At 38.6% G+C, this 26,203-nt stretch overlaps 1 protein-coding gene across 9 annotated transcripts in view; it reads left to right on the top strand.

The window, feature by feature from the left end:
* Nucleotides 1-26,203, top strand: part of HERC2 (HECT and RLD domain containing E3 ubiquitin protein ligase 2) — a 243,912-nt gene that overhangs the window by 46,148 nt on the left and 171,561 nt on the right. For all 9 annotated transcript variants that reach the window (XM_077868196.1, XM_077868211.1, XM_077868216.1 and 6 more), the window contains 10 exons: nt 5,448-5,667; nt 9,938-10,038; nt 10,533-10,689; nt 12,449-12,559; nt 13,697-13,868; nt 15,717-15,890; nt 18,399-18,587; nt 19,181-19,332; nt 21,988-22,145; nt 22,235-22,348. In XM_077868196.1, the coding sequence (XP_077724322.1) occupies nt 5,448-5,667; nt 9,938-10,038; nt 10,533-10,689; nt 12,449-12,559; nt 13,697-13,868; nt 15,717-15,890; nt 18,399-18,587; nt 19,181-19,332; nt 21,988-22,145; nt 22,235-22,348 (1,548 nt within the window). The remainder of the gene's footprint in view (nt 1-5,447; nt 5,668-9,937; nt 10,039-10,532; nt 10,690-12,448; nt 12,560-13,696; nt 13,869-15,716; nt 15,891-18,398; nt 18,588-19,180; nt 19,333-21,987; nt 22,146-22,234; nt 22,349-26,203) is intronic.

Here is a 26,203-nt window from a genome sequence, read left to right on the forward strand (position 1 = left end):
TTTGTTGTAAATTAATTGACCTTATGTGTGTAGGTTTATTTCTGGGCTCTCCATTCTGTTCCATTGATCTCTGTGTGTTTCTATGCTAATGCCATACTGTTTTGATTACCATAACACAGTAACATAGTTTGAAATTAGGGAGTGTGATGCCTATAGCTTTGTTCTCTTTTCTGAAGATTGCTTTGGCTATTTCTCCTTTTGTGGTTCTGTATAAATATCAGGATCCTTCTGTTTCTGTGAAAAATGCCACAGAAGTTTTGATAGAGATTTTGCATCTGTAGATTGCTTAGAGTAGTGTGGATATTTTAACAATATTGATTCTTCTAGCCCATGAGCACAGATTATCTTTCTGTGTATTTACATCATCTTCAATTTATTTCATCAGTGTCTTCGGCTTTTACAGGTTTTTAACCTCCTTTGTTAAATTTATTCTTAGGTATTTTATTCTTTTTGATGCAGTTATAAATGGGATTTTCTTGATTTCTCTGATAGTTCATTATTGGTTTATAGGCGTGCATCAGATTTTTGTGTATTGACTTTTTTATTCTACTTTTTAAAAATTTTTATTTTTAAATTTAAAATTAGTTAACATAAAATTAATATGTAGTATTAGTTTCAGAGGTAGAGTTTAGTGATTAATCAGTTGCATATAACACTCAGTGCTCATCATATCAAGTGCCCCCTTTAACGTGTATTCTGCTACTTTACGGTTTTGTTTATTAGTTCTAACAATTTTTTTTGGTGGCCTATAGGGTCTTCTAAATATAATATCATGTCATCTGCAAGTAGTGACAGTTTTATTTGTTCCTTGCAATATGGATGCTTTTATTTTTTTTTCTTGTCTAAATGCTCTAGTTAGAATTTCTAACACTATGTTGAATAAAAGTGGTGAGAGGACATCCTTGTCTTGTTCCTAATTTTGTAAGAAAAGCTTCTAGCTTTCCAGTGTTAAGTCAGTGTTAGCTGTGGGCTTGTCATATATGGCCTTTCTTATCTTGAAGTACATTTTATCTGTACCTACTTTGTTGAGAGCTTTTATCTAAAATAGATGTTGAATTTTGTCAAATGCTTTTTCTGAATCTATTGAAGTATCATATAATTTTTATTTTTCATTTTGTTAATGTATATTACATTGATTGATTTGTGGATGTTGAACTGTTTTTGCATCCCTGGGAATAAATCTCACTTGATCATGGTGTAGCATCCTTTTAATGTATTGATGAACTCAGTTTACTAATATTTTGCTGAGGATTTTGGTGTGTATATTAATTAGGGAAATTGGCCTGTAACTCTTTTTTTTTTTTCTTTCTGCTATCCTTATCTGGCTTTGGTATCAGTAATTCTGGTCTCATAAAATCAGTAGGAAGTGTTCTCTCCTCCCCAGGTTTTTGGAGAAGGGTTGGTATTAATTCTTGTTTGAATGTTTGGAAAATTCACCAGTGGAGCCATCTGTTTCTGGATTTTTTTTGTTTGTGTTGTTTATTACTGATTACATCTTTTCATATTTTCTATTTCTCATTCAGTTGTAGAAAGTTGTATATTTCTAGGAATTTGTCAGTTTCTTCTGGATTGTGAGTTTGTTGGTGTATAATTGTTCCTAGTAGTTTCTGACGATCTTTTGTATTTCTGTAGTATCAGTTGTAACACCTCTTGGTGACTTTAGCTACAGGTTTGTCAGTTTTATCTTTTCAAAAACCATTCTTGTTTTCTATTGTCTTTTTATTATTTATTTCATTATTCTCTGATCTTTGTTTTTTCCTTCCTTCTACTAACTTTATCCTTCATTTGTTCTTCTTTTTGTAGTTTCTTGAAGCGTAAAGTTAGATTATTTGAGTTGTATCATGTTTATTGATGTAGGCATTTATTGTCATGACCTTCCCTTTTAGAACTGCTTTTGCTGTATCCTGTAAGTTTTGGTATGCTATATATATATATTTTTTTCATTTGTCCAAGGTGTTTTCTGATTTCTCTTGACTTCTTGGTTGACCCCTTGGTTGCCAAGTAGCATGTTGTTTAATCTTCACATATTTGTGAATTTTTCAGTTTTCTTGTAATTGATTTCTAGTTTCATACTATTGCAGTTGAAAAAGTTGCTTGATGTGATTTCAGTCTTATATTTATTGAGGCTTTTCTGGTGGTCTAATATATGATCTCTCCTGGAGAATTTCCATGTTGACATGAGAAGAATGTGTTTTCTGTTGTTTTTGATATATATATATATCTGTTAAGTCCATCTGGTCTGATGTGTAGTTTAAGGCAGTATTTCTTTATTGATTTTATGCCTGGTTGATTTATCCACTGATGAAAGTAGAATATTAAAGTACCTTGCTGTTACTGTACTGATGTCTTTTTCTCTCTTTAGGTTTGTTGGTATGTGCTTTATGTATTTATTTGTTCCTTTGTTGGGTATGTAAATATTTATAAATGTTATACCTTCTGTTGGGTGGACTTTTTAATCATTTTTTATCATTATGTAATGCTTTTCATTTTCTTTGGTTCTTATACAGTCTTTATTTTAAGTCTGTTTTGTCTGCTACAAGTATAGCTACACCCACTTTGCTTTGGTTGTCATTTGCACAGAATATCTTTTTTCATCCCTTTACTTTCAGTCTGTTTGTGTCCTTCCATCTGAAAGTGAATCTCTTGTAGGCAGCTTATAGATGGATCTTGTTTTTTTTTTTTTTTTTTAATCCATTTAGCCATTCCATGTCTTTTAGAGAATTTTCTATGTATGTATACTAATTATTGATAGGTATGTGCTTATTGCCATTTTATTAATATTTTTTCTGGCTGATTTGTAGTTCCTTTCTTCTCCTTGCTTTCCTCCTTTGTGGTTTGATGGCTTTCTTTATTGTTATGCTTAGATTTCTTTACCATTATCTTTTGTGTATCTGCTATAGGTTTTTATTTTATGGTTAGCCTGAGGCTTACACATTCATAACAGTCTTTACCATTATCTTTTGTGTATCTGCTATAGGTTTTTATTTTATGGTTAGCCTGAGGCTTACACATTCATAACAGTCTAAGTTGATAACAGCTTAAGTTTGAAAGTATTCTAAAGTTCTAAATTTTTACTCTCTCCCCCATGCTTTATGTTTTGATGTCATAGTTTACATCTTTTTATCTTGTGTATCTCTTAACTATTATACTTGTACTTACTTTTACTAATTTTGTCTTTTGACCTTTATGGTAGGTTTATAAGTGATTAATCACTTACCTTTACTGTATATTTATCTTTCTTTTTCTTTTTTTTTGAGATTTTATTTATTTATTAATGAGAGACACAGAGATAGAGGCAGAGGCATAGGCCGAGGAGAAGCAAGCTCCTCCCAGGGAGCCTGGATATTGAACTCGATCCTGGACCCCAGGATCACGCCCTGAGCCAAAGGCACATGCCCAACCACTGAGCCCACCCAGTCCCTATATTTTTCTTTCTAATGAGATTTATACTTTCATATGTTTTTTTTTTTTTATTACTAATTAATTCCTTTTCTTTTCCAGGAAAAGGGCTCTTGTCCAGGCCTTCTTGATGGACTGCCACAAAACTGGCAGTTGGTGTTTATCTTTGTTTGCCCTTCAAAGGTTGGGGATTAGCAGCTTTATAGATAAGGGCAGTCCTGATGGTAAACCTACTGCATTTGTACCAGAACAGTGCAGTTTTTCTAGCCTTGCCTGCCTTAAGTCCTAGTGCTCACTTCTCCTCCTTAGTAATAACTGCTGTTTGTGGCATTTTTTCCCCCCCAGAATAGGACACTTTCATTTGTATTAAAAACCTGTGCAGGCACGTATTCATTTTCCTCAGTGACTTTCTGAATGGCATTTTGAGACTTTGTCTACTTCCTCTTGATTGACAAGCTGCTTTTCCTGTTGACATTTTTTAAGCCAGACCTCTTTCTGAAATTATCAAACCATCTTATTGGCATTAAATTCTCCAACTTTTGATCTTCACCTACACTTTGCTTTAGGTTGTCATTGGAAAATGGCTTTGCTTTTTCTTGAATCACATTAGAGTCTCTATAGGTATTCCTTTCTTATAGCAATCCTTCACCTGCATAAAATCGGCATTTTCAATACCACATAAAAAGGTATTTCACAGAAAGTACAGTGTTTTTGTGTCTGCTGGTGTAGCTGCTGTGTCAGTTTCATGAATTTCCTCTTTTTTTTTTTTTAACATCGGTTTTTACACTGGATTCATTTATCTTGAAATGACAGTCACAGCTGTAGACCTCAGTCTATGGTATTTATCAAACAGTTCAACCTTTTCTTATAATGTCAAGATTTTTCTCTGCTTCTTGGGAGCACTTCCAGCATCATGAGTGACACTCTGTAGGAGTCCCATAGTTTTATTCAAGGTTTATGATATTGCACTAAACACAGTGAAAAGATATATGAGAACTACTAGAGATCATTTTTTACTGCAGTCTGCAGTTTACTAGACAGGTGCTCATGTGGAGATGGTTAGCATCTCCTGGTGTTGTAAGCCGATATTTGCAATCCTGGAGCTCACTACAAAAACAACAGGAGTGGTTATGAAATTGTTATAGTAGTATGTTACATTAAGTATGTACTGTGGTTAATTTTATGTTCTTGTGATTTAATACTATATCTTTAGATTTGTTTACATTTCTTTCAATCTTGTAGGGACTGTAAGTATTTGTCATAAGTATTGATAAATTTTAACTTTATAATAGATTTATGTATATTTTGTGGTAGCAAATGATAAAATAGACTAGTAGTTACATGTATTTTGTGCATTCATGACATACCTAACTTCTTAATTTTTTTTTATATTTTTAGGTTTTGTGATTTGTCTGTGAGTTTTTTCAAATTGTTGCAGATCTCCAAAAAAATTGCCAATATATTGAAAAAAATGTGTGTATAAGTGGACCTGTATAGTTTAAAACTGTGTTGTTAAAGGTTCAGTGTAATTATTTTATCTTCCTCTGAAATATTCCAGTAAATGTATTACTTTTCATGAGTCATGTGTGCTAGGCAATTTTATTGAAACATTTTTATTTTGAGTTTGGTTATATAACATGAATATAATGGGTAGAGTTTTTCTCTGTGTGTAGGAAATATGCTGCTGATAAGTATTGACTTTATAATTTTGTGTTAAAACCTTTAATAGTGCTTTAGAGAGGCAACATACCATGGTGGCTAACAGTGGTCTGTCTCATGTACTGTAATCCTCTGGGTCACCTTGAGTAAATTCTCTGTGCCTCAGTTTCCTGGTCCTTAAAATACATGTACAATATTATCTCTTGATGGGGTAATATCGTGTGAGACTATGAGAATTACCTTGTATGTATAAGGTGCTTAAAACCATTTTTGGCCCATATTAAGTACTCAAGTGTTAGATACTATTGCTATTATCCATTTTATTAACATTGTTCCAAACTATATGGAAGATACTGAGAGGTCGAGTATTTTCTTCTCTTGTTTTCTAGATGTGAATGAATTGAAAGAATGTCTGTCTGTGTTGGTTAAAGAACAGCAAACTCTGGCCATCCAGTCAGCCACTACTACCCTTTCAGCCCTGAGACTCAAGCAGAGGCTGGTTATTTTGGAACGGTATTTCATTGCCTTGAATAGAACTGTTTTCCAGGAGAATGTCAAAGTTAAGTGGAAAAGCAGCAGTGTTTCTTTGCCTCCTGTGGACAAAAAAAGGTAATAATATAATGAAGAAGGAATCCTGATACCAGCTAAATATAAAATGCAGGTTGTTTTGTTAAGGCAAGTTTAAGTTTGACTTGCAATATACTTAGGATATTTTATTTTATTTTAAAGATTTATTTACTTATGATAGAGACAGACAGAGAGAGAGAGAGAGAGAGGCAGAGACACAGGAGGAGGGAGAAGCAGGCTCCATGCCGGGAACCCGACGTGGGACTCGATCCCGGGACTCCAGGATCGCGCCCTGGGCCAAAGGCAGGCGCCAAACCGCTGAGCCACCCAGGGATCCCCCAGGACATTTTATTCTTGCTTTCCTTTTTCATAGTTTCATATAGTCTGGAGAATGGCTTTGCCCATTTGCTCAGAGTAACAAACTGTGCTTCATAATCTGTGCCATTATTTTAAAACCCTTTTCTGTCGGTAAAGAAACTGTGGAAGCCAGCGAAAGTGGAGACAAACATGTCTAGATTTTTGAAAATGGAGTCTGAACATTAGCATTCTTTTTGTCTTGTTTTATTTTGCTACTGGGTAGGGTAGAGTAGTCAGATCATGATATTTAGTGAGTAGCTAGTTTAGATGTTTATTTTTTTCTTCCTAATGTGATTTTCTAATTCTTTTATTGTAAGAGATGCTTTCAGGCATATAGTTTTTTAATATATTGGTATACATTGGCAGATTTTCTGAGACATTAACTAGAATGCTTAAGGCTTTATATAAAGTTTTGTTTTTCCAAATTGTGGCTGTCTACCACAGTTTTGTTCTCAGAAGGCTTGACTAAGATATTTCTAGGTATAACCCATATTTTATGTAGCAAAAAGAATTGGTTTTATTTAATTGTAATACTGACTTTTATTCCCTGTGGAGCACATGAAATGTACAGGGGCAGAAAGAAGCAGTGGGCAAAAAACAAAAACAAAAACAAAAACAAAAACAAAAACACCTTATTATCTTGCTACATGGAACAATAAGTGATAAATGAAGCATTTCTCATGTTTTGTTTTTCTTTTTAAATCTAGTTGAAATCAGATTACATGTTCTATATTTGATAGTTTTAAGATAAACCAAGTGACAGAGGATTCCTACACATGTGATGATAGCCAGCAGCACGGTTCTTTCTTTCCTTCTTGTCTGGAAAGTGAGTGGTCCTTTGTGGTGATCACTGATCAGAGAAGGGTTCTGCCTATGGAGGTGGTAGGTTTTAAGACTCTTTAAGCACTTTTATGTGTTTGTTAAATGAGACTGAATTTTCTAAGATGCAGAAGTGACTGAGACCCCAACTGATTTTTCTCTGTGCTTTTTATTTGTGGTGACATAAGTGTTGATGGATTAATTGAAATCTACCTTTCACTAGGTCAAGCAAATTCCTAAAATTAAAAAAATATGTATTTTGAGATGATTGTGGGTTCATATGGAGTTGCGAGAAATAGTACAGATTCCTTATACCCTTCACCTGGATGTGAGGGCGATCTGGCTGTGACATCTGTCACCCCATTGATCGCCAGGGTTGATTCGGCTGATCTGGCTGGCTAGGCGGGTGTCCCCTTTCTCCCTCACTGCTCCATGTGCATCCCTCCCGAAGCTGCACGCTCGGTCGAAGAGGACAACCATCCCCGATAGAGGAGGACCGTTCTTCGGTCAAGGGTATATGAGTAGCTGCACTCCCCTGCTAGAACCTCCAAACAAGCTCTCAAGGTCCTTATACCCTTCACGTACTTTCCTCCAGTGGTAGCCACTTACAAAACTATAGTTTACTGTCACATTGAGGATATTGACTCTGATCCAGATGACTTCTCTCACTCAGATTTCCTCAGTTTTACATGTTCTCAACTCGTGTGTGTGTATGCATACCTGTGTGTGTACAGGCACATACGCGTGCCTTTCCATGTGATTTTATCACAGGTGTGGATTTCTGTTACCAGTGCCACAGAGTACAGGACAAGGAGCCTTTTTATAATGACACTCACTTCCTTTCCCTTTCCCTCTTCTGTCTCCTTGGGTAGCCCCTAGTCTGTTCTTGATGTCTGTTCTGTAACCTTGGCTTATATCAGTCAGTGTTATCTCCTTGAGATTTTTCCAAGTAGTTGGCATGTATCATCATTACATAGTAGATTTCTATGACATGGTTGAATTTCATTTTGTTTATTCATCTATTGAAGGACACTCAGTTACTTAACAATTTTGAGCATTATGAATAAAGCTGCTATGAATATTTGTGGGCAGGTTTTTGTGTGAACCTAAGTTTTATTTTTTGGAATAAATGCGCTGGAGTTCAGTTCTTATGTCTTATGTTTAGGTTTGTAGAACACTGCCATGCTCTTTCTAGAATGGCTGTACAATTTTACAGTCTTATCAGCTACGTATGAGTGGTTTAGTTTTTCCACATTCTTGTCAGCATTTGGTGTTATTACATCTTTGTTTTAGCTATTCTGTTAGTGATATGTTCTACATTTTTATAGATTTCTTTTCCTCATTTCTCAACTTACTGGTTAGTGGTGGGTTTTACCTTTTTTTTGGAACTAGCAATAGGCTGGATGGTTGACTGGTATGGATGGGCATGGATCCAAACTATTTGTGTGTTAGTGTTTCTTGAGTATTTGTATAACAGAGAGTGACTTACACTGTACAGATTTAGGACTGTTGGGCTCTTTCTCCAGGGCCAAGGTTATGATTGCCTGAGGGGAGCCCCAGTTTCATGCTTCTCCTGAAGCAGTTTTCTGGTGAGGGCTCCTCGTACCTCATCTGAATAGATTCAGCATATGTGTTGCTATTTTAAAGATCATTATATTTCTTATTCAGAAATAAAGTGTAAGTTTCCTTATTCCTGTCTCATAGGCACTCAGTTCCTTCATTAGAGGCAGTTATTAATTAAGGTTTTTTTTTGTGTGTGTGTCTTCTCATGAACTCCCCTCCTAAAGCTCAAGATTCATAGATGTGTGCATACTAGCTGCCTCTGTGGGGTCCCCACGTTCTTCCCTGCTAATTTTATTTGACGTCTCTATGGATGATCATTCCATATCATTACCCATTTTTTTAAATTTATTTTTTATTGGTGTTCAATTTACCAACATACAGAATAATCCCCAGTGCCCGTCACCCATTCACTCCCACCCCCGCCCTCCTCCCCTTCTACCACCCCTAGTTCATTTCCCAGAGTTAGCAGTCTTTAGGTTCTGTCTCCCTTTCTGATATTTCCCACACATTTCTTCTCCCTTCCCTTATATTCCCTTTCACTATTATTTATATTCCCCAAATGAATGAGAACATATAATGTTTGTCCTTCTCCGATTGACTTACTTCACTCAACTATCATTACCCATTTTAAAAAAATTTATTTATTCTTGAGAGACATAGAGATATAGGCAGAGGGAGAAACAGGCTTCCCACAGGGAACCCCAGGATCATGCCCTGAACCAAAGGCAGATGCTCAACCGCTGAGCCCCCCAGGTGTCCCTCATTACCCATTTTTAATAGCATTTCCCCCTGATTGTAAAAGCAAATTTAGTAAGTTTGAAGGATACTGTATATAGTAGAAATATTCAGCTGTGTAAAGTTGAAAATAAAAGTACTTGCTAAGCATGATTAAGTTTATATTGTATACTTTTTGTATTGTAGTTTGTTTTTTAGAATGGTTTTTATTATATGCCGTTTGTATAACTTTTTAAAAACATGCATATCTTGTTAACTTTATAAATATAAATGGTAAAAACTTAAAGGATTCATGAGAATGATAGGCACTAAAATCAGGAAAGGTTAAGCTCAGCAGGATAGGGGCAAAAGAGAATAGGAGACATACATGGATTTCTATTCCTCGTCATCACATAGACCTAAAAGAGTCCAAAGTATAGATTCCATAGCCCTGGGTGCAGTCTCAGGCATTTGTCATATTCTTTGTGTGTTCCTCAATCACCTTACCTGCCTTTTCTTTACTACATGCCATTTAATCTCCCCATTTATGTATTTATGTCTATTTTCTGCTTACCCTGTGTTTCTCTCTAATAATATCAGCTCTCAGATTATTTTGTGAATATTTTTGCAATTCACTTAAAATTCTAAATGTTTTCTTAAAGTAAAAATTTCCATTACAAAGGACATTTGATAAGTTTTTAAATATGAAACTAAAAGTCACACAGTGTCTTCCTGCTGTCTAAAGAAATCCATTGATCACATTTTCATATAAATCCTTCCATATTATTTATCTTATTTTAGTATTTGCACATTACTCTGACTGACCAGTTATTACAACTCCCATATGTGTTGTCCACAGTTCCCGGCCCACAGGCAAAGGAGTGGAAGGACTTGCAAGAGTTGGATCCCGAGCAGCTCTCTCCTTTGCCTTTGCCTTCTTACGCAGGGCCTGGCGGTCAGGTATGTAGGCCTAGAGTGTTCTGCTACCCCAACACATCAGGAGACTTGGGTGGTCTTCTCAGTTCTGCCACCACATGCTCTTGGCCTGATCCCATATGCTCTCTGTGCCTCATTTTTTTTGTTTATGGAATGAGGGGCTTAAGTTTGATTTTTCAGGTCTGTTCTTTAAAAAAAAAAGAAAAAGAAAAAGCACATATGTGTGTACATCCCAGGTGAACCACTGCAGTGCATCAATGCTGATTTATTTTCTAGGAGAACAAGAAGTTAGAATTGCTCATGGGCGAGTTGAACTGACTTTGGGGCACTTGTATTAGGTTTTAATCTCTTGAGTTCTTAGAGTATCTTGTTGAGAGAAAAGTGAGGGATTGAAAATGTGACAGTGGCATCCTCTCACATGGAGGAATAGGAGGCCTCTCTGGGAAAGTGGGGAGGGCTTTACTTGTCAGTGCTGCTTAAGGAGTGGGTGGCCTTCTCTGATACACGTGTGTGCCCAGGGGAGGATGCAGATCTCTGCAGCGAGCTGTTGCAGGAGTCCCTGGATGCCTTGAGAGCTCTGCCTGAGGCCTCACTCTTCGATGAAAGCACCGTGTCCTCTGTGTGGCTGGAGGTGGTAGAGAGAGCAACCAGGTTCTTGAGATCCGTCGTGACAGGGTGAGTTCTTTCTTTTCACATCTTACTGCGTGAATGATCCTAACATGCTTCAAAGTCTCATCTCACTGGCTTCTCTTTAGAACAGGTTTGTGCTGTTTCCAGCTCACCCTTAGCTCTGTGATTCTAGATCTTACTTTTTAGGTTTTCAAATATTTGCTTTTGATTCTCTGATTAGACCCAGGATTAGACCCATATCATATTGAATCAGGTGGAAAATGAAAGATGTTTTTGTAATGTGTTTTTTCAGATATTTTATGATTTGGGAATTAGTCATTCATAAAATGTTTGAGCACCTACTGTGTGCTTCTTGGTGAGAATGTGAATGCTGTCATTCTGAGTGATGGGTGTTGTTTTAATAGACAATGTAGGACTAAATAACCACCCAAGATCAAAATGTTTAAACCTGCATCTGTTCATTTTAGTGTAAAAATTTTTTGAACGTGAATCATTTTTCTGTAAGGAAAGTCATGAACTTTGGTCTTAGGTGCTATATGTTTTTGTTAACCGTTTTTAAATTTATTTTTATTTTTAAAATATATATATTTATTCATGCAAGAGACAGAGAAAGAGAGAGGCAGAGGGAGAAGCAGGTTCCATGCAGGTAACCTCACGTGGGACTTGATCCCGGGTCTCCGGGATCACGCCCTGGGCTGAAGGTGGCGCTAAACCGCTGAGCCACCCAGGCTGCCTCTGTTTTTAAATTTAAAGAAAAATGTATATAGTCAATATATAATTCGGCAGCAAAGGCATAATTAGAGCAAAAGTGAGTCTTTTCCCATTCCTTTTGCCTAAGGTCACTGCTGTGTCCTTTCGGTATTCAGGGAGGGACACCCGAGGTCTCTATGCCAACAGGCTATGAGTTCCCCTCCCTAGCGTGCTGATGAAGGCATTGCAGCAAGATTTAGGGCTGTGGGCCCTGAAGTAGGCTTGGAATTTGATCCTTGAACCCTGTGGGGATTAGAGGTGCTATCCCCCACACAGTTTAAAATCCGTATAGCATACTGTGAACTGGAAGCCTTACCGGTAACACAGACGGTGGATTAACAAATATTTTATGTTATTATCTGTATTGTATACTGTATTCTTATTATAATATCTAATCTTTTCTTAAACTTTTTGGTGTTTCTAGGCTACATAGTTCATCTGTGAGTTTTTTCAAATTATTGAAAATTTCCCCAAATTTTTCAATATATATATATTGAAAAAAATCTGTATAAATAAACCTGTGCAATTCAAACTTGTTGTTCAAGGGTCAACTGTAGTTTCAAAAATTCAACTGTAATGGTGATATCAGAAGGTCCTCTCTTCCCCATCTTGGGTTAAGAAGACTTGTTATTTATCATTGGGGAAAAGTTGAAATATTTCTTTGATCAGAGAAAAATACACATAGACATTTTGCTTGTGTTTGCCAGGTGGTTTTAGAAGTTGATTTTTCTACATTTACATAGAGGGATGTTAATATTCTAATAGCCATACATGTCATTGAAAGTGGAAACATCTAAACATTTTTCTACCCATGATTTGAATAATGATAAAAAGAATTTTATGCTATGGATGCTGGAATGTTTTCTAATGTAGTCATCTTATAGTATCTGAATTAATCCGCTCAATAATGTTTACAAATTAATTGTATACTTTAAAATCTCGGATTAAATTTGAGTATTAAGTCTCAGAAACTTGATTCTAAATATTAAAAATAAAAATGCTGTTTTTAAGATCACATGTTACTTTGTTCTTGGGTCTACTGTTGTCAATTCAGGGATGTTCATGGAACACCTGGTACCAAAGGGCCTGGAAGCATCCCTCTGCAGGACCAGCACCTGGCCCTGGCCATCCTGTTAGAGCTGGCTGTGCAGAGAGGCACGCTGAGGTGAGGAGAGTCACAGGCTGGGAGTATTTCAGGGAAATGTCTCTGTATCTGAACATTTGTTTCATTTTATGGTTATTTCATTGAATCATTTGTGATTGTAGAAAATGTGTGGTGTTCTGTAATCAAAGAACCACTTCCTAGGACTTTCTCTTCTGTCTAACCTGGGTACACTTATGTTTTCTTCACTTTTTTATGTTCAATTTTCTAGTAATGTAGGAGTTGTTTTGTTTTGTTTTGTTTTGTCCTTTGAATTTTCCTCAGATGATCTTTATTCCATCAGTTAAGATCCTAGAAGTTCCCTTTAGAAAGTGCTGTTTGAGGGATACCTTGGTACCTTAGTAGGCTAAGCGTCTGACTCTTGATTTCTTTTCTTTTCTTTTTTTCTTTTTTAAAGATTTTATTTATTTATTCATGAGAGATATATATAGAGAGAGAAGCAGAGACACAGCCAGAGGGAGAAGCAGGTTCCAGGCAGGGAGCCTGACGTGAGACTTGATCCTGGGACTCCAGGATCATGCTCTGCACCGAAGGCAGGTGCTAAACCACTGAGCCACCCAGGGATCCCCTCTTTTCTTTTCTTTTCTTTTTTTTTTTTTTTTTAAGATTTTATTTATTTATTCATGAGAGAGAGAGAGAGAGAGGCAGAGACACAGGCAGAGGGAGAAGCAGGCTCCATGAAGGGAGCCTGATGTGGGACTCGATCCTGGGACTCCAGGATCACACCCTGGGCCGAAGGCTGGTGCTAAACTGCTGAGCCACCCTGTCTCTTGATTTCGACTTAGCTCATGACCTCAAGGTTGTGAGTATAAGCCCTGTATTGGGCTCCATTCTAGATGTGGAGCCTACTTAAAAAAAAAATTGTACTGTTTGAGTTTCTTTTTCTTTTTTTTTTAAATACTGTTTGAGTTTCTTAACTGGTTTTATATTTCTTATCCTCAGAAGGATATCTTTGCTAAAATCTTGGTATTGATTCACTGATTTTACTGCCAGGAATTATTTTTTTGGTATTATTTTAGTGGTATCCTTTCAAATCTAAAGTATTTCTATTTTATTTAGCTGTTTGCTTTTATTTTTGACAGACCATGGTGATAAAAACTAATCTGTTTTGCTAGAGAATAAAGATATTTTCTCTTTCAGCCAAATGTTGTCTGCCATCCTGTTGTTGCTGCAACTGTGGGACAGTGGGACACAGGAAACTGACAATGAGCGGTCTGCCCAGGGCACCAGTGCCCCCCTTCTCCCTTTGCTGCAAAGATTCCAGAGCATCATCTGCAGTAAAGATGCCCCTCATATAGAGGGTGACACTCACGTAAGTATCATAACAAGATTTTGCATTTAAGTAGCTACCTTGATTCAGTTTTTCTAAAAGAGTTATTTAGCCTTTTATAAACAAGATGGGAGTGCACATCTGTGGCAATAGTTGTCTCTAGGGGAAGGGTGTGTATTTGGTGATTACAGCAGTGAGTCAGGTGTGGAACAGGTATGGGCTATCATGGGGTGAGTTTCAGTTGCTGTGGTAGAGTATCACACAAGCACGTGACCTCTGTGTGTGTTCTGGATTGTGTGTACCTAGTAGGAAGAATGTATTTCTTGACATGTATCAGCTTGAACTTTTAGAGAGATTCCTCTGCTGCTTTTTTTTCTTCCTGCTGAACTGGAGCCTTGAGCCCTTCACGTTCGTGGGTTTAGTGCTTGTGTATTTCTAGCGGCCTGGAAACTTGGTTTGGCTGTGTTTTGGCTGTGATGGGGAGTGAGTTTAAGATGCTGAGGAAGATGTAAAGAAGTCATGCTTATCTCCGTGAAGGAGTTAGTTAGAAGGCATGAAAATGGGTAAAAATTCGGACAATATTTCAGGAACAAAGTGTGAGAGTCAAGCAGGTCCTTTTGGGCACTTGCAATGATAATGTGGGGAGGTAGCACAAGGAGTTGAGGCTTAGCTTGTGTGGGATAGAGTGTGTGTTTAGTTCAGAGGGACCTGCTTTACCATGAGGTTGCTTAGTGGTTTATGTTTATTTGTTTTGACCCAGCTTGGAGAAGTCAGGTAAGTCTTCCTCTTTCATGCTCTTCCATATACCATTTATGGAGAAGACCTCAGATCAGTGAGTGCCAGCTGGATTGCAGCACAGAACTAAGTCTGACATACACACATTTTTAAATAAGATTTATTTATTTATGACAGAGAATGTGTGTGTGAGTGCGTGAGTGCGGGGAGAGGGGGTGGGGAGGGAGAGGAGAAATGACAGAGAAAGAGAGAGACAGACAGACAGGCAGACACTCAGTCCACTGAAAGCAGAGCCCAACTTGGGGTTTGATCTCACAGCCCTGAGATCATGACCTGAGCTGAAATCAAGATTCAGAAGCTTAACTGATTGAGCTACCCAGGTGTCCTTGATCTGCATACTCTTAAACACATACTAGAAAAAGAGCGTTGAAAATAGTGGCTTACTTTTTGTTGGCCCTTCCTATGTGCGGGGCATTGTGTGGAGCATGCCACCTAAGTCATCACTGTGTTTAGTCCTAGAACAGTAAGGCTGGTCACAGAGAAGGGCCTGCCTATGTCCTGGGTCTGAACTCTGGGACTGCTGCTTTTTAGAGACACATGTTTGATCTTAGAGGTCTTTTCTACAAAGGTCATCATTCCATTATAAAGTTAATTTTTCTATCACTTGGCAGTCTTTAATGGGAATAAGGCTACTCTGCTTTTAGAAGAATTATATTTGTTAATGTGCGAGTAACATTAGGTTACTCCAGGGTGGGTGGCATTTAGGTTAAAATAAGTGGTTTTGGTTTGCAAAACCAGGTTAAGGTGCAGTGCTGTGTTCCTAGGAAGCTTGCTTTGTATTCTGAGGGCTCTTGGAGGGTTGAGCCTACAAAGTGTCTGGGCCATGTCATTGACCTGAGTGGAGTATGCACATGGGTAATAGATGTGCAAAATGTGCAGGCACTGCTGTGTGTAGTGTTTTATAGCAAATGTGTAAATATGTAGATGTGTAGTGTCACTGCATCAATAACACTTCTCATTTGATGACCAAAAGGAGTAGATTTACAGATAATGCCTAACTGTTGAGTACCAAAATATAAAGAATGGTTAAGGGCTAATTGTGTTACTTTAATTTTTCCACCATTCTCAAGAAGCCTGTTTACTTTTCTTCTGTAGCTTTTGTCTGGTCCTCTGAGCCCCAATGAGAGTTTCCTGAGGTACCTTACTCTTCCACAAGACAATGAGCTCGCCATTGACTTAAGACAAACTGCAGTTGTTGTCATGGCCCATTTAGACCGCCTGGCTACTCCCTGTATGCCACCTCTGTGTAGCTCACCAACATCTCATAAGGTATGTGTGATAGCAGTGTTTCTTCTTTGTATGTTGTATAGATAGTAGCACTCTTAGATTCTCACTCTGTGCTGATATGGAGACTCAGTTTCTCTGGTGTTGGGGGTAGAGCTGGCTTATAGCTTTTTAAATCTTGTATATGGTTTAAGGTGTTGTCAATGATCAGAATGAGTGATGAGCAAGCTGAGGTGCACAGGGATTTAGGATCCAATCCATTGTCCCAGTTCTAGAATCAGGAGATGTGTCCCCAGAGAGCTCTCCTTTATACAAACAACTGCATGCCATTCTGCCTTCCTCACAGAGGTTCCAGTGCCTTTTTTGTAAAGTAGGGGCTCAGACCATGAACTGTCTTGATGCTGCTAAGAGCAGTGATAACACTAGTCCACATGTATGAAGAGCCTACCATGCAGGCCCCTTGAGGACTTCCCACATGTAGTTGCATCTGATCATCACAATGATCAGGGGGATGGGATGGGATGGCAGTGGATTTTTCCAGGGTCACACAAGAATTTGGATTTGTATCCAGGTTTTCCTAACTTTTAAATTTATCATGATGTATATTTTAATTTCATTTTATAGTCATAGTCATTTGTTTCTTTTCCAACTAAGTATATTCACATGGTTCAAAAATCAAAATTAAGTGCAAAGACGCTGTTACTTCCTCCTTCCTGTCCTCTTATCTACTGGTTTTACACCTGCTGCTTTTTACTTTTCTAGTCTCTCACATATCCTTTTAGCATTCTCTGGAATAAATGTTATTGGTAGCATGTCATAGCTTGTTCTTTTCACTACACAGTATATACTGAGGAGCTTGCTCTATTAGTAAACAGAACTTTTTTTATTTTAAAGCAACTCAGTATTCCATGTTTGCATCTATCATGATTTTTGTTTGCATGTAAACTGCTTTACTTTCTCTTGCTGCTTTTAAAATTCTCTCTCTTTTGACTCTCTTATTTGCTTTGTGTCTTGATGCCAGACCTCTTTGGGTTGGTTTGGTTGGGGGCTGGCTCTCTGTGGCTCCCAGATCTGGATTTTTCTTTCCTTCCCCATATTCAGGAAGTTTTAAGCTATTATCTCTTCAGTCTTCTGCCCTCTTTTCTCTCTCTTCTTCTGGGATCCCTATCATGTGACCATTACGCTTGACAGTGTTGCGGAGTTCCTTGGGGTCTGTTCTCATTTTGCGTATTTTTTCCCCTCTCATTTGCTCAGCTTGATTACTTTCCATTACTTTGTCCTTCAGGTTGTTGATCTGTTCTTCTCCCTCCTCTTTTTTGCTATTTATTCCTGATGGTGTATTTTTAATTTCATTTAATGAGTTTATTATCTCTAATTGGTTCTTTCTTAGGTCTTCTATCTCTTTGTGGAGGGTCTCATGGAGGTCCTGCACTTCTTTCTCAATTCTATCAAGTATCTTTATGAGCATTACTTTATATTTGCTATCAGACATATTACTTATCTCCATTTTGTTTAGGTGATTTTGTTCTGCTCTTTCATTTGGGACATGTTCCTCTGACTCCTCATTTTGTCTAAGCTGTGTCTTTTCCTATGTGTTAGGAAAGTTAGCTATGTTTCCTGCACTTGAGAGTAATAGCTTTATGAAGAAGGGGTCCTGTAGGGCCCCACAGTGCAATGTCTCCTTTTCACCAGAAAATTGTGCTTCAGGATGTCTCCTATATGTGTTGCTACGGGAGTATCCTACTGTTGTGGCTGAACTCTGTTTGCTTCAGTCCAGTTTGTGATGGTTCTCTGCCTATTGTTCAGAGTCTGGTGCCTGTGGTGTTAGTGGGCCAGTCCAGGGATGCCTTGGGCTCAAGTCGAGCCAGACCAGGTAGCACCAAACTTGTACGTACTTGCCCTGTTTTGGTCCCTGAGAAACTTTTATTGGTGGATGGGGGCTGTAGTCAGACTAACTGCCTGCCTCTAGCCCATTGCTGGGGTCGCGGTCAGACTGGTGTGTGGTTATCTTCCCCTCTCCCTGGAGCAGGACTCACTTTGGAGTGGTGTTGGCCCTTGTCTGGGCTGCTTGCACACTGCCAGGCTTTGCTTTGATGGGATCTTTAATGGGATCTTGTCCAGAGCTTATCCAAGGGGATGGATCTGCTTTGCTCTGGCCTCTTGTTTATGTCTGTCTGCAGAAAGTCTCTTCTGCCAGTCTTTGGGCTGCTTTCTGGGTTATTTATACCCATGGTGTTCTCTAGGTGGCCACACTGTACAAGGTGAGCCCTGGGTCTTCCTACCCTGCCATCTTCCTCTTTATATTTCTCTTTAGTGGTTTCTATTAAAATGAAATGCTGTGGAAGAATTAATTACCTGTTCAGTTACTTCATCTTACCTGTTCACTAAGGTAATATGGGATGTTATGAGTTATTTTGATATTTCTTTACAGGCTTTGTTTTTATCCTATGGTATTTCAGTGTTAATCATAGCATAAATTTTTCTTTCTTTGACTAAGAAGAAAATATTCTTGCTACCATAAAGAAAGTGTTTACTTATGTTGTTATCTTACAGGGATCATTGCAAGAGGTCATAGGATGGGGGTTAATAGGATGGAAATACTACGCTAATGTGATTGGTCCAATTCAATGTGAAGGACTTGCCAACCTGGGGGTCACGCAGATCGCCTGTGCAGAGAAGCGCTTCTTGATCTTATCGAGGAATGGCCGCGTGTACACGCAGGCCTACAATAGTGACACACTGGTGGGTGTTCCTGGGCCCAGATTGCTTGCCTTTGTGGACACTTTTCTACTATAGGTGCTGCAGAGTTCTAGTCTTTAAGACATTGGGTTTCTGAAGATTTAGAAACACTTGTTCATTGTTTTATTATTTTTATTTAATAATCTTAATCATTGTCAAGATTTGGGGGCAGAATTTCTTAGTTGTTAATATTGGGAACTCCTTACAGTAACACTTATTATTGCCTGTCATGATTCCATTTGTATACTAGTTTTCCACGTGTAAACTCAGTCAACTATGGGGGGAGTTAGTAACAGATGAGAGATTTTGGCCTCATGGGGATAGAGCATGTTCCTGTTAAAGGAAGGTGCTTTTCACCTTGACTTGTGAATTTCCGTTATGTGGAGTTGGCCTAGTCATGTCACATCACTTGGAGGCTGCCTACTCCTCTGTTGGTAATGGGCAGGTCATCTGGACAATTGGATGGCAGCCTCATGTTCTTTCAGTTCGAGGAGGGTTTGTTAAAATGAGATGCATCAGTGAGAAGAGTCATGTTGTTTTCGTTTTCATTGTCCTAGGATTGCTTACTAATTTTTTTCCTGTTTGTACTGTTCTAGGCTCCACAGCTGGTCCAGGGTCTTGCCTCCAGAAACATTGTAAAGATTGCTGCCCATTCTGATGGTCACCACTACCTGGCTCTGGCGGCCACGGGAGAGGTGTACTCCTGGGGTTGCGGGGATGGTGGACGACTGGGCCATGGGGACACTGTGTATGTATGGCCCTTTCTTGTAATTGACATGTTCTCTCTTTGAGTTGCTCTATCCAGAATAGGTGGAAAAGAAAAGTGTGGCTGGGTTGTTTTCCATTTGCTCTGACATGTAGGGCTAGGATGGAGAAGGCTGTCAAGATATGTCAGCCCCTGAGTGACACTATGGGAGTTCTGCCCACATCACAGAGGGTGACATCAGTTGGCCTTCATGTTCTTCTCTCCCATATTCAAAATTTCCAGCTTTGGTACTCCTGTTTTAACTATACATACCAATACCCCACATGGTGGAGTTTCCTAAAGCAAATCCCACATTACTTGTTTCTTTTTTTTTTTTTTTAATTTTTTATTTATTTATGATAGTCACACAGAGAGAGAGAGAGGCAGAGACATAGGCAGAGGGAGAAGCAGGCTCCATGCACCGGGAGCCTGATGTGGGATTCGATCCCGGGTCTCCAGGATCGCGCCCTGGGCCAAAGGCAGGCGCTAAACCGCTGCGCCACCCGGGGATCCCTACTTGTTTCTTTATTCAGAAATACTTCAACATGTCTCTATCAGATAAGATCCTACTTTCCTTAAGCCATTCCATTTTCATAGGTACAAAACTCAATAGTTTCTTTTTTTTTTTTTAAAGATTGTATTTATCCATGAGAGACACAGAGAGAGAAGCAGAGACCTAGACAGAGGGAGAAGCAAGCTTCCCTGCGGGGAGCCCGATACAGGACTCGATCCCAGGACCCTGGGATCACAAACTAAGCCAAAGGCAGATGCTCAACCACTGAGCCACCCAGATAACCCTCTGTAGTTTCTTACTGTCCTATTTTGTAGAAGCTTTTGATTACTGTGAGAGACTAGGAGTGAAACAAAATGGTGGGTTTGTAAAAATGGAGAATTCCCACAGCTGCCACAGAGTGGTGGGAACCCTTTTATATGTTTCGGGTTTGAGTGGGGAGCTTGATGGAGAAAAACTTAGGCTTTAGGTTAAAATTGAAGATGCAACTCCACTTCAAGTGGGTTAGAAGTATGAACAGCTGAGTTGAGAGGTGTCTGGCCTATTCTTACTGTGGTGGGATGGAGGTGGGCCCCCCTAGGTAGAATCTCAAATTGTCAAAAAAGCTGAGCAATGTCTGTTATGTGTTAGCATTCAGCAGAAATATCCTAAACTTGACAATGTTGTAAGGGATTCAGACAAATGTGGTAAAATGATTGTTAGAAACAAAGGAATGCTAATTATGGAATTTAGAATTTTTTTTTTTTTTTAAGAATGAGTGTTATTCTCAGACTAGAAAGGGGTGAGATGGATGAGGCACCTAGGACTTGATAGATGGAGATATAGGCTGGAGACATTAGTTTTTGGCTTCCTTTATGTCATTTGTAATTTGTACTAAATTACAAAGCACAATTTTTAAATTAAATAGTACTCAGTTGAGATTAAGTGCTAGATGCTAGATTAAGTAACTTGTCCATTGCTTGAGTTGAGGGAAGGGAAAAAAAATCAGTAGAGATGTTAGGAGTTGGAGGGAAACTTTGGGAGGTTGAAACTTGAGCTGAACAGGAAGGAGAGGGCAGCCCCAGTGGCGCAGTTTAGCACTGCCTGCAGCCCGGGGTGTGATCTTGGAGACCCGGGATCGAGTCCCATGTTGGGCTCTTTGCATGGAGCCTGCTTTTCCCTCTGCCTGTGTCTCTGCCTCTCTCTGTGTGTGTCTCTCCTGAATAAATAAATAAAATCTGTTTTTTTAAAAAAAAAAGAACAGGAAGGAGAAGTGGTATGAGAGTAGGTTTGTTCAGCTCTCCTTGTGCCTGTGTATGTCCCTTCTTCTGTGTGCGTTTATTCACAAAGTAGTAAACCATGTCTTTGGAGAGGATAGACTTGAGTGTTGTCAATCATATTCTGGATTATAAGCATAGGGCATTTTACTAGTTTTGAAATGAAGAGCCAACTACTAAGACTTCTACCTCATTAGTCCATACTTCCTCTTTTCATTTGTAAAATACAGATTGAATGTGATTAGTAAACCTTGCTCCTTCATTCTTTCCTCATTTATTTAACAAATGTATAAATTTTAACCATCTGTATAAGGTTTATAAATCCATTAGTTTTAAGTTTGATGAGTTTCAGTAAATGTGTGCACATGGGGGAACTGCCACAACTGAGACAAAGAACATTTCTGATGCCCCTGCTACTTTGGACCCCTTTGCAATCATCCCCTACTCCCTACCTCCAGTTTCTGATCTGGCCTCTGTCACAAGTGGTATTTTATCTCTGGCTCTTTGACGTATCAGGATCCCTGAGCTTCAGCCAAGTTGTTGGGCCTGTCAGTAGGTGCTTTGTGCCTGTTGCTGAGTGGTCTGTCTATGGATGGGTCACTGTTTTGCACCACTGTAAACAAAGCTGCTCTAGACTTGATTTTACAAGTCTTTAACAAACCTGTTCTGATATTCCTGCTGCATACCATGTTTGGCATTGGGTGCTCAATTAACAAACAGTCATGGAAGTGTTGGGTGTTCGAATTCTATGTTTCTTAGTTACTTCATAAGGCACCTGAAAGGCCAAACTGTTCTGACACTCTGCCAGGTAATTCAGATAGTTTTTTCTTTGCTATCACTAATAGGATCTGTATAAAAGGACATTTACATTTGTTTCCTTTCTCTCCACAGGCCTTTGGAAGAGCCTAAGGTGATATCTGCTTTCTCTGGAAAGCAGGCTGGGAAGCATGTGGTGCACATCGCATGTGGAAGCACATATAGTGCGGCCATCACTGCCGAAGGGGAGCTGTACACTTGGGGCCGAGGGAACTACGGCCGACTAGGCCATGGTACATTTGCTCTGAGCCAGCTTGAGCATGCAGTGGGAGGTTATTTCTTTTGAGGGACTTAAAATAACAATTGTCCTATCTGTTTGAAGGCTCCAGTGAAGATGAGGCCATCCCGATGCTGGTAGCTGGGCTTAAAGGATTGAAGGTCATTGATGTGGCATGTGGGAGCGGGGACGCTCAAACCCTGGCTGTGACAGAGAATGGTACGCAGTGCTCATGCTGCCCTGGGCAGGTTCTTAGGATGAGGAGTGCCGCTTTCCTAAAAGGAGTGAGCTTTGAAGAATAGTGGACCTCATATGGCTGCCCCTTTGTCCATCTTTAAGTGGTGTGCATCTCAGTGTCTTAACTCAGAGGTTAAGAAGTTATATGACTTTTAATTTCTGTTGCCCAGAGTCAGAGAGCTAGTTAGCTGCTATATCCTTCCTATTTGGGCATTTTATGATAAAAAATGAGAGTTACAGTGGAATAATTGACATTCTGAATTGTTTCTAGTTATTATTATTATATTTCCTAATTTCAACTACCTTTGATTCCCTGTAGTAAATCCTGCTTAGTCTATGTGGATTCTAGTATGATGCTACAATGTTGACTTATTTTTAATTTTACTTTTGTATTTGTGTTCATTACTGAGATTATACTCATTTTGCTTTTCCTTTGAGGATACATTTAGTGGGTTTGATGGTTAGAATCATAGTAATTTGGGGGGGCTATTTTTATTTTTATTTTGACTTTTTAAAAAATTTAAATTCAATTAATTAACATGTATTATTAGTTTCAGAGGTAGAGGTCAGTGATTCATCTTATGTAATACTCAGTGCTCATTACATCATATGCCGTCTTTAATGCCCATCATCCAGTTATCCTATCTCCCCCAGCCTCCTCACCTACAGCAGCCCTGAGTTTCCTATGATTAAGGGTCTTTTAGGGTTTGTTTCCCTCTCTGGTTTCATCTTGTTGTATTTCTTCCTCTCTTCCGCTATGATCCTCTGTTTCTTAATTTGTTTCTTAATTTCCACATATGAGTGATCATATGATAATTATCTTTTTTGATAGACTTATTTTGCTTAGCATAATACCCTTTAGTACCATCCACATCATTGCAAATGGCAAGATTTCGTGTTTTTGATGGCTGACTAGTATACCATTGTATATGTATATACCACACCTTCTTTATCCATTTATCTGTGGATGGACATCTGGGGTCTTTCTATAGTTTGGCTATTGTGGACGTTAATGCTATAATTATTGGGTTGCAGGTACCCTTTGTATCACACTATATTTGTATCTTTGGGTTAAATACCCAGGTTGTAGGGTAGCTCTATTTTCAACTTTTTGAGGAACCGCCATACTGTTTTCCACAGTGGTGGTACCTTGTTTGCATTTCCACCAACAATGTAAGAGGGTTCCCCTTTCTCTGCATTCTCACCAACATCTGTGGTTACTTGACTTGTTAATTTTAGCCATTCTGACTGGTGTGAGGTGGTATCTCATTGTGGTTTTGATCTGTGTTTCCCTGATGCCAAGTGATGTTAAGTGTTTTTTTTTTTTCTTATGTCTTTTGGCCACGTGTATGTCTTCTTTGGAGAAATGTCTGTTGAGGTCATCTGACCATTTCTTGACTGGATTTCTGTTTTTTGGATGTTGAGGTTGGTAAGTTCTTTATAGATTTTGGATACTAGCCCTTTATCTGTTAAGACATTTGCAGATATTTTCTCCCATTCTGTAGGTTGACTTTTAGTTTTGTTGACTGTTTCCTATGCTGTGCAGAAGCTTTTTATCCTGATGAAGTCCCAATAGTTCATTTTTGCTTTTGTTTCCCTTGCCTTTAGAGACCTGTCTTGAAAGAAATTGCTGTGGCCAAGGTAGAAGAGGGTTGCTGCCTGTGTTCTCCTCTAGGAGATAGATGATATCTCACATTTACGTCTTTCATCCATTTTGAGTCTATTTTTGTGTATGGTGTGAGGAAATGGTCCAGTTTCATTCTCCTGCCTGTAGCTGTCCAATTTTCCCAACACTATTTGTTGAAGACATTGTCTTTTTTCCATTGGATATTCTTTTCTTGCTTTGTTGAAGATGAGTTGACCATAGAGTTGAGGGTCCATTTCTGGGTTCTCTATGCTATTCCATTGATCTGTGTGTCTCTTTTTGTGCCAGTACCACACTGTCTTCACGATTATGGCAATGCAATAGAACTTGAAGTTTGGAATTGTGATGCCCCCAGATTTGGTTTTCTTTTTCAACAGTCCTCTGGCTGTTTGAGGTCTTTTCTGGTTCTATACAAATTTTAGGGTTATTTGTTCCAGCTCTGTGAAAAAAGTTGATGGTATTTTCTTTAGGGATTGAATTGAATGTGTAGATTGCTCTGGGTAGCATAGACATTCTAACCATGAGCATGGAATGTTTTTTCTATTTCTTTATGTGTTCCTCATTTCTTTCATGAGTTTTCTGTAGTTTCCTGAGTAAAGATCCTTTACCTCTTTGGTTAGACTTATTCCTAGGTATCTTACGGTTTTTGTTGGAATTGTAAATGTGATTGATTCCTTAATCTCTCTTTCTTTGGTCTCATTGTTAGTGTATAGAAATGCAGCTTGACTCTGTGGATTGATTTTATATCCTGCCATTATGCTGAATTCATGTATCAGTTCTAGCAATTTTTAGGTGGAGTCTTTCTGGTCTTCTGCATTCAGTGTCATGCCATTGTGAAGAACGAGAATTTGACTTCTTTGATGATTTGGAGGCTTTTTATTTCTTTTTGTTGTATGATTGTGGTGGCTAGGGCTTCCAGTACTATGTTGAAAAAGAGTGGAGAGAGTGAATATCCCTGTCGTGTTCCTGACCTTAGGGGAAAAGCTCTCAGTGTTTCCCTGTTGAGGATGATATTTAGTGTGGGTTTTTCATATATGGCTTTTATGAGTTGAAGTATGTTCCCTCTATCCCTACACTGCAGAGAGTTTTTATCATGGAAGGATGCTGTATTTTGTCAAATGCTTTTTCTGCATCTGTTGAGAGGATCATATGGTTCTTGTCTTTTTTTTATTGATGTAACATGTTGATTGATTTGCAGCTGTTGAACCACTGTTGCAGCTCAGGAATAAATCCCACTTTGTACTGGTGAATAATACTTTTGATGTACTGTTGGATCTTATTGGCTAGTACCTTGATGAGAATTTTTATATCCATGTTCATTAAGGATATTGATCTGTAATTCTCCTTTTTGGTGTGGGGTCTTTGTCTGGTTTTGGGATCAAGGTAATGCTATTCTCACAGAAAGTGTTTGGAAGTTCTGTTCTTTCTAACAGCTTCAGAAGTGTAGATATTTTTTTTTTATTTTTATTTATTTATGATAGTCACAGAGAGAGAGAGAGAGAGAGAGGCAGAGACACAGGCAGAGGGAGAAGCAGGCTCCATGCACCGGGAGCCCGACGTGGGATTTGATCCCGGGTCTCCAGGATCGCGCCCTGGGCCAAAGGCAGGCGCCAAACCGCTGTGCCACCTGGGGATCCCAAGAAGTGTAGATATTAATTCCTCTTTAACTGTTGACATAATTCTATCTGGAGGCCATCTGGTCCTGGACTCTTGTGTGTTGGAAGATTTTTTATTACTGCTTCAATATCTTTGCTGATTATGGATTTATTCAGGTTTTCTATTTCTTCCTGTTTCCGTTTTGATAGTTTATGTATTTCTAGGAATGCATCCCTTTTCTTCCAGATTGCCTAATTTGTTGATGTATAGTTGCTCATAATCTGCTCTTATAATTGTATTTCTTCGGTATTGGTTGTGATCTCTCCTCTTTCATTTATGATTTCATTTATTTGAGTCCTTTCTCTTTTCTTTTTGATAAGCCTGGCTAGAGATTAATCGATTTTACTAATTCAAAGAACCAGCTCCTAGTTTTGTTAATATGTTTTACCTTTCTTCTGGTTTCGGTTTCATTGATTTCTGCTCTAATCTTTATTAATTTTCTTCTCTTGCTGGATTTAGGCCTTATTTGCTGTTCTTTTTCCAGCTCCTTTAGGTGTAAGGTTAGGTTGCATGTTTGAGACTGTTCTTGTTTCTTG

The sequence above is a fragment of the Canis aureus genome, chromosome 2 (genome assembly GCF_053574225.1).
Source record: "Canis aureus isolate CA01 chromosome 2, VMU_Caureus_v.1.0, whole genome shotgun sequence".
Taxonomy (NCBI): domain Eukaryota; kingdom Metazoa; phylum Chordata; class Mammalia; order Carnivora; family Canidae; genus Canis; species Canis aureus.